The following is a 14481-nucleotide window of genomic DNA, read 5'->3' on the forward strand; positions in this document are numbered from 1 at the left end:
GCGCACCATTTATTTAATGTTTTGTGTTTATATTATGTATCCCTGTGTTGTGCAATAAAGTATTTAAAAAAAAAACGGTGTATAAAGATTTTTTTATTTGATATGGGAAGGTAGGCTTGTTAATGTGCAACTAGATAATAAGTGAGCACCACTGGCCATTGACACTGTAAGAAATATAAGCCACCCATTACATCGCGAATGCACCACCAACCTTGGGGATTCAATATCCCCTTATGCAATTACACTGGCTCACTCAACCTTCAAATGAAAGAATTCTAAGTGTTGCTGTTTCACTGTAAAATATATGAGGATGGTACCTGATGGTTATTTGCCTCTGTGGACTGGTGAATATTTGTGAGGCTTCAAATCTCGAGGTCTTTGGTTCGAATCCTGGATTAGTCAGTTAATAATTTATGCTTACAATTTTAGTCCAAATCGCTCAATAGCAGTCTTGTAGTATGAAGTTGAAAGTGTTACATTATTTTTCCTCGTAAAGCATTTTAAGTCAGAGACGGCTATTTATTCATCAGTCTAACATTGGACTGCAGAAGCAATCAGAATAGAAAGTACAACAGTGTGTCAAACAAAGGTTCTTTATTAAAATTGCAATCCTTGACTTATCAAAATGCCTTCGAATCATTGGTGATATGATGGAATGATTGGTGATATCTTTCGACCGGTGGTTTTTTCGAACCGATACGACTTGGAAGCCTTCAAGAAACGAGCGTATACACCAGCCTGCAAGCCCCCCGGGTTTGCAGATGTCCATGGGTGGTAGTCATTTTCCATCAGGTGAGCCTCCTAAAGCCGGTTTATCACCGGTATCAAAAAAATATTATGGAGTGGTTTTCTTACAGCACCAATGTATGGACGGCGTGCATGTGTACTACTTTCCATTAGGCGGCCGCAATAACTTGTCCACATTATTTAAAGAAAATGCACATTATATATTAAAGTCTTACCAAACCAGTCAATTTTCATCACAGTCGGTCAGTATGTTACGTTAACCATAACACAGAAAGATCAGAAAGTTTTATCATCTACCTTAATAAAATTGATTATTGAAAATAAAGTTAAGCTGAAGCCATGACGTATCCATTAAGGTTTTCAGCAAAATTCGTTATATACTGACTTTCGATAATCTTGTCCCAACTAATCCTTATTAGTGTAGGGACTCAACTATAGACTTTTTGGAATGAAGTTCTTTTCCGCGGCTTATTAAAGAGCGAACTGGCAGAAATCGACATCAATCGGCATCGTCAACGTCATTTTTCTTACTCTGGGTCTCTCTATCTTTTATATACGGCTTAATATAACATTATTCAAATTTACTTTTTTTGTTATTGAATGGGATTTTTAATAACAATTTTATCTTGGTCGTTTAATTATTCTCACACATTGTTATTTTTTTTTTTCATTTAACCATTGTAGCCGTGTGTACAATGACACCTTTTTTAATTTTGTGTACCTTTTGTGTATCGCAGATCAAGGATGACAGCATTAAGAATCCAAAGCAGCGTCTACACCAGTGCAACAGTAATTCCCGTAAAGTAAGACTTCACCTCCCGGAGACCCAACTTCAAATGAACAACAACTGTCATTCCCAGGCACCAAGACGGCCAGCTGACACATTTTTGTAAATCAGGTATACAAAATTTAATCCAAGACGAATACTCTTTTATTTTATAATGTATATTTACATATATTGGAATGTCTCTAATAACAGAACTATATTAATAAAGTTGTTGATAATCGAAATACCTAATACTTGTAACTACAGTAGAGCTAGTCTGTAAGTCCAAACACGAAACTAATGATAGTGTAATAACATAAAGTGGTAAGCGACATCATAATATTCACAATAAAGGATCGCCACAGTTAGTCGCTTTTCAACAGTTTACGAGGCAAATACGAAATGAATTCATACAGAAGTGCCATGCAACTAATTACTAATTACTAATATCAACGAAATATTGGTGTAGTTTAAATTCACATTAAGTCACACTTCGATAAGACACGGTGATGATTATGATGACTAATTATAATCTGTGGGCTTTGACAAATTTAATAGTCGAAGCTTTTAATGTATTTTTTTTTTATTCTGCGATATGGTGATAATCGAAGACAAACGAATACATTGGTTGTAAACGTCAAAGTCATCTGTCAAAACTGACATTTGACAACTGACAGAATTTTTTATACATACCAGTCGAAGGACTATGAAAGAATGTAGATTGTTTTGATGACTTAAAACAAATAGTTATCTACGTCATATTTTATAATAAGACAAAAGTACTAGTCCACTTTTTATTAAACAATTTAATTGGTACGTGTATTAATTAAAATTAAAATTTCTGATAATTATTGCATAAATCTATTTTACGTAGTGTCTATGATGTTGTGACCATAAATTAAACTATATTTTGTCTTATTTATGTAAGTTTTGAAATAAAAAATATTTTAGACAGACGTAACGAATATAAACATTTGTGTATACAATTTTATATGAGGTTAGGTAAAGATTATTATAAATCTGAGTGTTCATAGTGTACATAATTATATATTGGTGTATTTGTTCTAAATTTAATGAAACAACATACTATATTAATATAAATAACTTAGCAAACTGTAATTAAGATTACATTTCATTGATAAATTATTCAATAAGCCAAGTGACGTCATTAATCGAAATTTTGCGTATATTTCATATTACTATGTATTCGAAAATATTTCACAAACGAACTGAGCTCATCGTTCGTCATCCACGAACGAACTGAGCTGACAAATAGTTCGAATGTGCCAAAATAATTGCTTATTCCCAAAACAATGAAGGCAATATCATAGGCGAAGCTTAATATGCGCTATTAAACTGACCACGAACTGACTTGTAACTAAAAACAATGCGTAACACGCCATTTGAAACGTATGCCAAAATAATCAGTTATTACGTAATAGATCCTTTATGCAGCGCCCTGATTGGATAATTATTGGAAACACTCAAAGACGTTACGACAAGTGAAATACTGTATATATACGATGAGATATTTTATAAAGTTAATTGTTTGTGTGTGTGTGTGTATGTTAAAGAATACTATAAATTGGATTATCCAAGAGAGCAGTAAAAATATTTGAAATATATTTTTTTTTTAATATTTTATAGTTTCTAATTTGATTTGTGTTTCTTTGCTATATATTTTAAGTGGTTCATATTCATAAAAAAATATATATATAATATGTTATGAATTATTTATACATAATATTCTTTTCAAAATTAGTTTCATATAAAAATAAGAAGCATACATTTACATTAGGAAATAAAATAAATAACAATACAGGGAGTTATAAAAATAAGGATAAAAAATCAAGTATTTTATTTTATTTGTAGTTTTTTAAATTTTTATTGTTATTGTGTCTAGTTTTTATTTACAACATGTACTTCGGTCAAATTATTTATTATTTATTATCGTTGAGCAAATTTAATTTCCCTTGACTTTTATTTTGTTTTATTTAACATTTAAGAGGTATTAAATATGTTATTTATATTATGTTTATTCAAATTATAATGATAATTGCATAAAAAACCCAATTGTACATAATTATTTTTCATAAAAGTTATATTCGTAAATTATTTAAAGAAAGACTTACTAATAAACGTAGTAGAGCGGCTGACTTTACATTGATTGATCTCTATCTAACATCAGTAATTTGACATTAGAACGAAGGAGGCAACAACAATGTATGAAACTGCCGCTATATATTGTTTATTAATAAGGAGTTCAATATTTAGTGTAAGAAAATATTAAACACTAAAATTGGAGTCAAACTCTATTCAACTTAAGGTATTTTAAAGACCTAATGTAAGCATTTCTACATAATAAATGAATTACCATACAAAATATCAAAATAACAATGTTTTACATTGTTGTACATATTACAAATGGTGGGTGTATTAATGTCATGATAATCATGCCAGTACGCTGCCATGCCAATTACCACTTACCATCAATCCCACCTGTACGTCTGTCTCGTTAAATATAAATATTATGTCGTAAATGTTGAATTTATTAAGTAACTTCGTTTGTAGTAGCAAGTTTATTTTATACTATTAATACATAAGTAAATAAATGTATACAATTAAGTGTGGGGTTTTATTGTACAAAATAAATGTAAAATGTATGTGTAACGCGTCCCACTGCTGGGCAAAGCGCTCTCATGATCAGACAAAGATAGTGGACTTAAGTAACTACACAGTTCTAGTATTGATGCAAGAATATATATTATAATTATGTATATAGTATGAAGAACTGAGAAAGCCTAGTGGTTTGAACGCGTGCATCTTAACTGATGATTGCGGTTTAAACCCAGGCAAGCACCACTGAATTTAAATTTTTGTGTTTATAATTCATCTCGTGCTCGGCGGGGAAGGAAAATATCGTGAGATAACCTGCATGTGTCTCATTTCACAGAAATTCTGCCACATGTTTATCCAGACTGTTACTGTGTGTGTGATGTAGTATCATGTCCTCTGATACACAGCAATACTTAATATTGTCGTGGCACAACTACCCATAGACACTGGTGCCGTAAGATATATTAACATTCCAATCCTTGTACGCCAATACACCACCGGCCTAGGAACTGAGATGTTAAGTTCCTTGTAACTGTAACACTGATTCGCTCATCTCTAAACAGTATTGTTGCTTGGCGGTAGAATATAATTACATGATGATGGTACCTATCCAGATAAGCTAGCACAAAGCTCTATCACTAAGTTTTTTTTTTATTATTATATAGGTAGGCGGACGAATAGATGGGCCACCTAATGCTAAGTGTCCACCACCGTCCATAGACAATGGCGCTGTAAGAAATATTAATCATTACTTACATCGCTAATGCGTTGCCAACCTTAGGAAATAATATATCATGTCCCTTGCGCCTGTAGTCACACTGACTGACTGCGCCTGTAGACAATGCCGCTGTAAGAAATATGAACCATTTCTTACATCACCAATATGCCACCAACCTTGGGAACTAAACTGTTATGTACCTAGTGCCTGTAGCTACACTGGTTCACTCACCCTTAAAACCAGAATACAACAATACTGAGTACTGCTTTTTGGCGGTAGAATATCTGATGAGTGGGTGGTACCTCTCCAGACGGGCTTGCACAAAGCCCTACTACCAAGAATCCATATATTTGTTTATCAAAATACAAGCTTATAGTAAGTTAATATTTAGGCGTAACTCCTAATCAACTGTATAACCTCAAATCGATTAAGGACACTAATCGTATTAAGCTCCAAGCGGAACTGCATTGGAGCGGATTGAATGCAATTTCATTAACTAATAAACTACTAACAGTGATTATTAACGTATAAAAATTAATATTCGGTGAACTGGGAGTTGAGAAAGTTCAATCTTGATAGTGATAGAAAAAATGACAATTTTTTTGTTTGCACGTATCTGCTTTAGATAAGCACGGTGGGTTAATCTATGTATCCTTATTAGCGTTTACTGAACAGTTACAAGTTCAACAGATTGTATAAATAATAATCTCTTCAAAATTAAAATCATCTATATCATTCTTGAAAGTAATTCGTGTTAGGAAGATAACACAACAAAACATGATTGAAGTTGTATAGCCTACTCTATGGCGGAAGTAGTAGAGATGAAAAAACCTTATATCTAAATTTACATGTGACTTCCTAATCGCTTTGATATATAATTCAAAACAGACAATTGTTGATTATTTATTTTTATTTATAACTAGTTTTCGCCAGCAGCTTTGCTCACGTTTTTGCTTTAGGCATAAAAATATTCTTCGTCCATCCTTTGGATTCAATCTATTGCTTTATACCAAATTTCATCAAATTCGGTACAGTGGTTTTAGCATGAAACAGACAGTGTTATTTTGGTATTTATAATATTATAAAATTACAATAACCAATTAATTATATTATTATTATCAACTTATATAGTAACTAGATGTGCCCACGACTTCGTGCGCGTTTGAATTTAATAAAAAAGCGACGACTTTATTATTATTTTACATATAATTCTAAAATAAAAGTAGCCTAAGTTACTCCTTTTTACATCAGCTATCTGCCAGTGAAAGTCCCGTCAAAATCGGACGAGCCGGAACCAACAGACAGACAAAAATTGTAAAAACTATTGTACCGTATATACATACATATGCATTTAGTAAAACGCGGTTATTTTAATATTACAAACAGACATTCCAATTTTATTATGTGTATAGATAACTTTTGACTGTGCAATTTTTTGAAACCGTCAATCTATTTTCATTTTAGATCTCAACCAATGATTTTATGTCAATACAAGGTCAAAGTTATTTATCCTTACTGTCCCTGCCGTTGAAATGGACTAATGACGTATAAAGGCTGTATTATTGCTAGAAGCAATCATCACGAACAAAACTTATAGGGAGATAATTTTGGTAAACTATTATGTTTAATGAACTAATCGATATTAGGACACATCTGGTGAGTGTGTCTATGAGTTAAATAGCTGATAATCTGATTTGAATAATTATCTTTGCGTTCGATAGTTCGTTTATTGAGGAAGGCTATAAATCTTAGACAATTCGAAGGATTGGCGCTGTTAACATAATCTTTAATGAATAAGACAAACTTTTTGTAACCCAAGCCGACGACTGTTTTGGTAATAAAAATGTTTTTATTACCAAAAATAATGATAATGTAATTAGTATAATTTAAAAAAAACTAAATGATATAAAAAAAATGATATACATCGCACAGCCTAGACCGATGGATCTAACGGGATGACATTTTACACTGGAATTCTTTATAGAATTTAGGTGAGTACTAAGAAAGGAATGGTCTTCTAAGAGGTTTAAATGGGAGATGAAAGTTTATATCGAATTTCTTTATTTCTGATGTTAAAATGCGTGTTGAAAAGGTCAGGTGTTTAAGCCGTTTTGAAAATTCATTAATTCCTAATGGTGAAACTTAGGATGATACTTTTGTATAGAAGTTAAACACGGTAAAGTGTGTTTAAATATTAACGCCTTGTGTAAAATTTTGATTTTAAGTTAATTCGTCATTAAATTAACAATTTTGGACGTAAATTATTTTATGTAAACATCCTTTCAACTTGTAATATGTATTCTAATAAGAGTCTATCTATCACTTATCTGGACCAAAATGATCAAAATGAGGTATTATTGAAATCTTTATTTATTCTGCAGACAATTTTTGCTAGCACGATTTCACAGAATGTGTGCCGTAAGTAAAGTAAAAGAAGAACATGGGCATAACAGGTCACTAAAAACCACTAATATTAAAAAATACACTGTTGTAAAATATTCATAAATTAAAAAAAAACACTTTTGATTTCAGACCATTGAGTCCAGAGTGTGTGAGAAACGAATTATGACTTTGCATTTATAGAAGCACTTGTGACATTTTTCAAATTCAACCGTTGTTACGAAAAAAGAAAGCTAATCGAATGAAACAAGAGGAATAAGCGGATCCCTACAATACCTTATCGTTCCCTTTCGTGAAGAAGTGACCGATGTATCGGACCATTTAACGGGAACGCGATTGAATGCCCGCCCAGAACAGTTTCCCTTGATGTGACGACTGTGGTCCGATTGGGTTTTAGATTGGAACTAGGTGATTTGAGGAGAAGCTAAATTATCGAATGAGTACTACGTCTTGTATATTTCTCTGCGGAAAGAAATTAGTTTGGCTTTTTTATTCTTTTATTTTTTTTTGTAGCGCTAAAACTTCGTTTAAGATACAGTACGACACAATTTGAATGCAGCGTCGACAAATAAAAAAAAAAAAACCATCAATCAAACGTCATTTGGGCGAATGCATTTATTTATATGACATTACAAATTATTACGTTTGAGTAAAGATCATTTTAGCATAAGAAATAAATAGAGATTGATGTTTTTGAAGATGCAGTTAAATCGGATGTGATCAGTTTTACGAATTTTACCGATGCGGCATCTAAATACGTACTATACTAATAAAATAATATACGTAATTCATATTTATTTTTAATTTATTAATCAATTATATTTACTGTACAAAAGTTATATTTACATTATACTGAAATATAAAATTTATATATTATATAGATGTGAAATTAACACTTATACAAAAATATTTGGTCTTTAAAGATAAAAACTTGAAAACATTTTATCCGTGTGAAGCCGGAACGGGTAGCTAGCTTATTCTATTTTATTCTGTTATCTTATAAAATTGCAGCTTGACTAAAGCCGACTTAGCCACTGGACTATATCATGAAACTTCTGAGTGAAGTCCTCGTCAGAGAGGAAGGACTTCAACAATTCTTAAGTCACATTTTGAGAATTTTGTAATCTAAAAGACTTACTTATTAGTTCAGAGTACTTTACCTAAACTTGGAATAAGTTCGTGCTTAGTCATTAACATTAAAACTAGTTTTAAGCAAAGCTTTGTATCACAAAAGTTAACACGATTTTAATTTATATCATGTAAAATATAAATTACACTTAATTAAATTCGTTAATTTTTTCGCGGAATACGGGCTTCGCGTCTGAATCACGTCTTCAACTAAAATATTAAACTAATTTCAAGTTAACAACTAATTTTAAGTAACGTTTCCAGTACTAGTAAAATCATAGCTGCACTAATTTATATAAATTATTTTAAGAGGTGAATCAGTGGTAAGAAAACCGGTATCTTAACTGAAGATTGTGAATTCAAACCCAGACAAGCCCCGCTGAATATTCATGTATATTATTAATATTTATACAAACATTCGTGTAAAAACATCGTTGGGAAATCAGCGTGACTCAATCATCAATCAAAAGGGCTGTAAACCATGACAACTCAACCTAGATGGCCTCTGCCTAGCAGTGGGATCTTTACAGACTTTTACTAAATATTTTTCATCTTCAATATAACAAATTTTAAGCATTGTACATTGTATGATCAAAGATTTATTGACGATGAAATAAAGTTACTAAATCGGATCTATAAATTGTTACTAAAGACCGAATTCCAGTCCTTTAATGTCCATCGCACAAGGCAATAACGCATAATATACTAGACACATTTGCATATAATTAAAAAGGCTATAAAGAATTTGTTTGTGACTATTTAGAATAACTATGGATATATTTGTGTACTCACGATGAAATACGACTTGAAAATCTCTTTTAGCACAGCAGCTGACATTTATTGCTTGAAAGAGATTGATTGGGAAAAACATTTGGAAAGTTCTCAGACAAATAAAATATCACGTCCATTCAAAAGGAATATTTCAATGAACAAAGTAAAAAAAATAAATAGTTATATTTGTTAGCTAGCGTTTATTGTTTGCGATAAATTTATGAATAATTCGAATCATGATATTTTATACGACAAATCATTTGGATCGCTTCGAGTCTTTTATAGATCGGTCAAAATAAAACGTTAATTTCAATTAAGAATAAAATTATTCGCATAGAGCTGACAATTTATATATGACAAATGTAAAAAAAATCGCATCGAATTAATTAATTTTTTTGCTTAAGAATAACATTCGAGGTCAAAGGTAGTGTTTTTTCTGCTTATTCTCGTACTCGGTGAGGGTTATCAGAAAAAAAAGGTAAACAAAAGTTGTAGATCTTGCAATTATCTTCAAAAATAGGTTTTAAGCGTTATTCCTAAAATCATAATATCTGAGATATCATTTGAAACATTGAAAACAATAATGCACGCCTATATAAGTCCGATAATGTATATATTTTGGGGGGCATTATATACAAGATGTCCGGTAAGTAGATAAACAATCATGTACATACAGAGGCATTTAAGGCACAAAAAATGTTCAAACTAATCTTGGAAATTTACCGCTTTAGAAAATTACAAAAATTGCTTCCCAAACATTCACATTATTGGGTACTTCTATTGACTGAGGAATTTTTTTTTTCTTTTAAATGCCTATTCTATTATATATTCAAAAAAAATTATGTTAAATGACCAATTAATAAAGAACATTAAATACATGTTTTGAAAATAGTTATCCACTCAGGTTACACTACACACTTTACACTTTTTTTGCAACCAGAGATGCTGAGGCTCATTGGTGCTCGAACAGGCTTGAATCTTTTATTACCTATAAATCTTCCTATTATTTCGGAACGCAAACAAGAAAATCATATAAAGAAAAAGGTTTTTTAAGACATTTTCTGCTTCGCACAACCACTCTGTGGAACCAGCTTTCGCCGGCGGTTTTTCCGAACCGATACGACTCTGGAACCTTCAAGAAAAGAGCGTACTCCTTCCTGAAAGGCTGGCAACGCACCTGCAAGCCCCCGGTGTTGCAGATGTCCATGGGCGGTGGTAGTCACTTTCCATCAGGTGAAGGCTCACCTGCTCGTTTGCCACCTCTGACAAAAATAAAAATAAATCCTCCAACCTTTTATAGTAAAATTTATGGGTCCAAAAAATAATAATGACCAGATGTCAGAAAACTCGACAAAATTTATGCTCGAAAGAAATTCAACGAATATATCCTTCTTTGCGCAACAATAACTCAAAAAGGGATAAACCTTCGATGGATTGCAAATATTTTTCTCTAACAATAAGTCAATAAAATGCTAATTTCTAAGGTAGATAACCTGTATGAATAAAGATGGTGCTTATAGAGTATGTTTGAATTATTCAATACATGGCATGTGTACCGGGCACGTTTATTGCGTTATCACTTTATTGAAAAAAGCAACAGCCTGTAAATTTCCCACAGCTGGGCTAAGGCTTCTCCTTTTTAGGGGAATGTCTTATTCACCACAATGCAAGTCATAGACATACACGTGGAAGATTTTTATCCGACAAATGAAGGTTTCGTTACTATATTTTCTTTAACATCCAAGCACGAGAAGATAATGATTCTGTGGTGCTCGGCATTAAATCCGCAATATTCGGTTGAGATTCACGCATTATTTCCACTTGGCCATCTTCCATGGCCATTCGACTTTATTTGGAAAGTCATATTTAATATGACTTTCCAAATAAAGTCGAATTCCAAATAACAATAGTTTTCTGGGTATAAATTATGTAAAAAATGAATATGCTGAAAGATTTTTTAACGAAAAAAAAGACTGATTTAAAACAGCAATATAACGTTCGGACCTTATAAGTATAAGTATCACGCTAGACTAGTTGTAGAATAATTTAATTGTTTTTATTTAATTTAATATTTATTTAAATCACAATTATTTCCATTATTATATAATAATACACAAATTTAAAATAAAAACTACAAATCATGACCGGAATGGAATGGTGTTAGTAGCATTTCCCCGATGATATTCCGATCCTCTAGGCAAAAAATAATCCAACCCTTCTGTCACCAGTGGAGGCAATAAGGGATTACACTTTTAATAAAGGTTTAAGCACTATAACTCGAAGATTCAAGTGGTCCGATTTGAAGGAAGAGTGAGTCAGTGTAACTACAAGCACAAGAGACATAACATCTCAGTTTCTAAGGTTAGTGGCGCATTGGTGATGTTAGGAATGGTGAATATTTCTTACAGTGCCAATATATAGTGGCGGTGGTACCAATAAAAATCAGGTGATCTATTTGATGATAATAGTAAGCACACGCCTACCTTAATCATCAAAAAGACGATTAAAAAGTTCCTGTAAGGACTTACTTGATTTCTTTTGTTTTGATTCGTTAGTTATCCTACCGACAAATACTCGTACCAATACTTTCTACTGTATTATTCTGGATTGAATGAGTAAGCCAGTATAATTTGTAGGTATTATTCAGAATTAAATTATATAAACATTTTTTTTATTCTAGTTATCAATACTTTTAACAGAGCCTCGCTCTTCCATAAGGCTTTAATTTAGAATATATACTTATTGAGAAATTAATCTTCAGTCCCTAGCCAAAGGTTGTCTGGGGGAGATCGCTTTCTTAGCGATAAGACCACCTTTGTAAATTGTCACTTGCTTGTGGTTTTCATAATGGTACTTAAATTTTTTGTACAGTAAAGTATATTTGTTTTGATATTAAGAAATAAACATAATGCCGAGATGACTCAATGGTGCACGTGAATCCTAACGCTATATTGGTGCAATCAGAACCACTATATTAATTATATATATATAATATTTTCATGTACTTAATTTGAGTTTATAATAATTCATCTCGGCTGTGAAGGAAAACATTTTGAGAGTTGATAAATGAATTAAATGATTAAAATCTGCCACAAAGTATGTATCAATCCATTTCAAAGCAGCGCGGTGGGATAAGATCCTTGTCCTCAAAACAGGCTGTTAATTTACAACAATATATTTCTACAATACAATAACTGATAAAATATTCCAAACTCTTTGAATTAATATACTCATAACTAAGCTATAAACAAGGTCAAGCTATCCGGGTGCCCAATAAATCATTCTGGCTCCGATGGCTATTGACACCGCCAAATTGCTTTCTTCCTAACTGAACATAATATAATACATCAACAGAATGTATATTTCCCACTGCTGGACTAAGGCCTCCTCTCCCTTTGAGGAGAAGGTTTGGAGCATATTCAACAACGCTGCGGATTGGTGGAATACACATGTGGCAGAATTTCGTTAAAATTAGACACACGCAGGTTTTCTCGCGATATTTTCCTTCACCGCCGAGCACGAGATAAATTATAAACAAAATAAGCACATGAAAATTCAGTGGTGCTTGTCTGGATTTGAACCCGAAATCATCGGTTAAGATGTACGCGTTCTAACCACTGGGTCATCACGGTTCAATCGAATAGGACCAATAGATTCGATTAATACAAGGTATTCAGGCACAAAAATATATTGTTAGAAGTTAATTTATATCATAAGTCTCCATGCATATACATTACTTTCCTCTTTGGATCAGTTTCATTATCTCTCACTTGTTTTGAAGGGAAATCAGGTGGAATAATGCAGCACTTAAGATAGGTAGTGAGTTATCACAATTGGATATATCAACTGATGCCCGCTAAGACTCCATAAATACGAGTACCTATACTCAAAATAAAAATACTCTTTATTCAACTAGACTATTAGAAACTCTTTTTAAGTCATTTTGCATAATTGTACTAAACGTAAAGCTACCGCTGGTTCACAATGTAGATTCAACCGAGAAGAACCGCCAAGGAACTCAGTAATAACTTGGCGGCGCATGGTGCGCCATCTTGTTTATTCATACTGGTTGAAAAAGAGTGAGAAATGGGAGGTGGACGGCGCTCTAGTGAAGCATCGCGTCGATGGTAGCGCGACAGCCATCTTGGATAGACAGTTACATTCAAGATTTCCCGCGCACCACGTTTGCGACGAATCGCTAATTTCCAACATTATCTTTATTCTTTTGTAATAGATTCAGTGATTTATGTGTGTTTGTGTATATGATTCATTAACGTATCGATATTGATGACTAATTGTGAATATATCTGTGTAATTGATTTGTTTAATTAAAAACTTACTGATTTTGTGGATCGTTCATGTATAAAATCGTTTGAATATACGCCCACTTATCTTGAATAATCCTGATATTGCTAATAAAATGTCTATAAACTCTTCTGCGACATTTGAGATACAAAGTTGTGTCAGTTAAATACAAATACATTTATATAATATATCCTGATTCAGGTAAAATTTGTTTGTTTGTATATAGGGATTGATCTCCGGAACAAATGTTCAAATACCGATTTTTTTTCTGGTAGAATGCTACATAATTCTTGAGTGCTATGAGTTAAATGTATATGATATATTTTATTAATTAATTAATTGTACTAATTATGAAGCCATCAATAAATTAATTAAAAAAAACGTTGTTTCTTGATATAATTTTTTATACCATCGTCTCATATTTTTAAAACTATATCAATACGGTATGCTTTGTGCGAATTGTCTTCCTCGAATGGGTTATTAGTCTTCGTGCGATTCTGGAATCTAGGCCGGTCTGGAAGGTATTCGATTCGCTTACGATCTAAGAAGTGCAAATTCCCGGATATCAAAAAGTACTTAATTAAGTATACAGTTATCTTAAATCTTATATGTAGTAATATGTTTTTAGCAAAAAGAAACATGTGAGAGAATGGTATTTACCCAGATAGACCTGGAAAAAACATCACCTATTATGTATTAGTAACATGAAATCCTATACATTGTATTTGAAAAATAGCTGTGCGCGATTGAACTTTAGTTATTTGGACATTGAAGCGTGTCTTTATTTTTATTTTATATATGATTCTAAAATAAAAGTAGCCTAAGTTACTCTTCATTACATCATCTATCTGCCAGTGAAAGTCCCGTCAAGATCGGTCCAGCCGTTTCAGTGATTAGTCGGAACAAACACACAAACAGACAAAAATTGTAAAAAATTGTATATGTACCGTGTATAGATACATATGCATTTAATAAAAAGCAGTTATTTTTAGTATTACAAATAGACAGTCCAATTTTATTATATATACAG

General features: G+C 32.2%; 1 protein-coding gene across 1 annotated transcript in view; it reads left to right on the top strand.

Annotated features, from left to right (window-relative positions):
• The window catches only part of LOC125064297 (cardioacceleratory peptide receptor-like), a 47951-nt gene extending 46300 nt beyond the window's left edge, over positions 1-1651 (top strand). The window contains exon 10 of the mRNA XM_047671261.1: positions 1485-1651. Within this exon, the coding sequence (XP_047527217.1) occupies positions 1485-1640 (156 nt within the window). The 3' untranslated portion in view covers positions 1641-1651. The remainder of the gene's footprint in view (positions 1-1484) is intronic.
• The last annotated feature ends 12830 nt before the right edge of the window (positions 1652-14481 follow it).

The sequence above is a fragment of the Vanessa atalanta genome, chromosome 5 (assembly GCF_905147765.1).
Source record: "Vanessa atalanta chromosome 5, ilVanAtal1.2, whole genome shotgun sequence".
NCBI classification, from domain to species: domain Eukaryota; kingdom Metazoa; phylum Arthropoda; class Insecta; order Lepidoptera; family Nymphalidae; genus Vanessa; species Vanessa atalanta.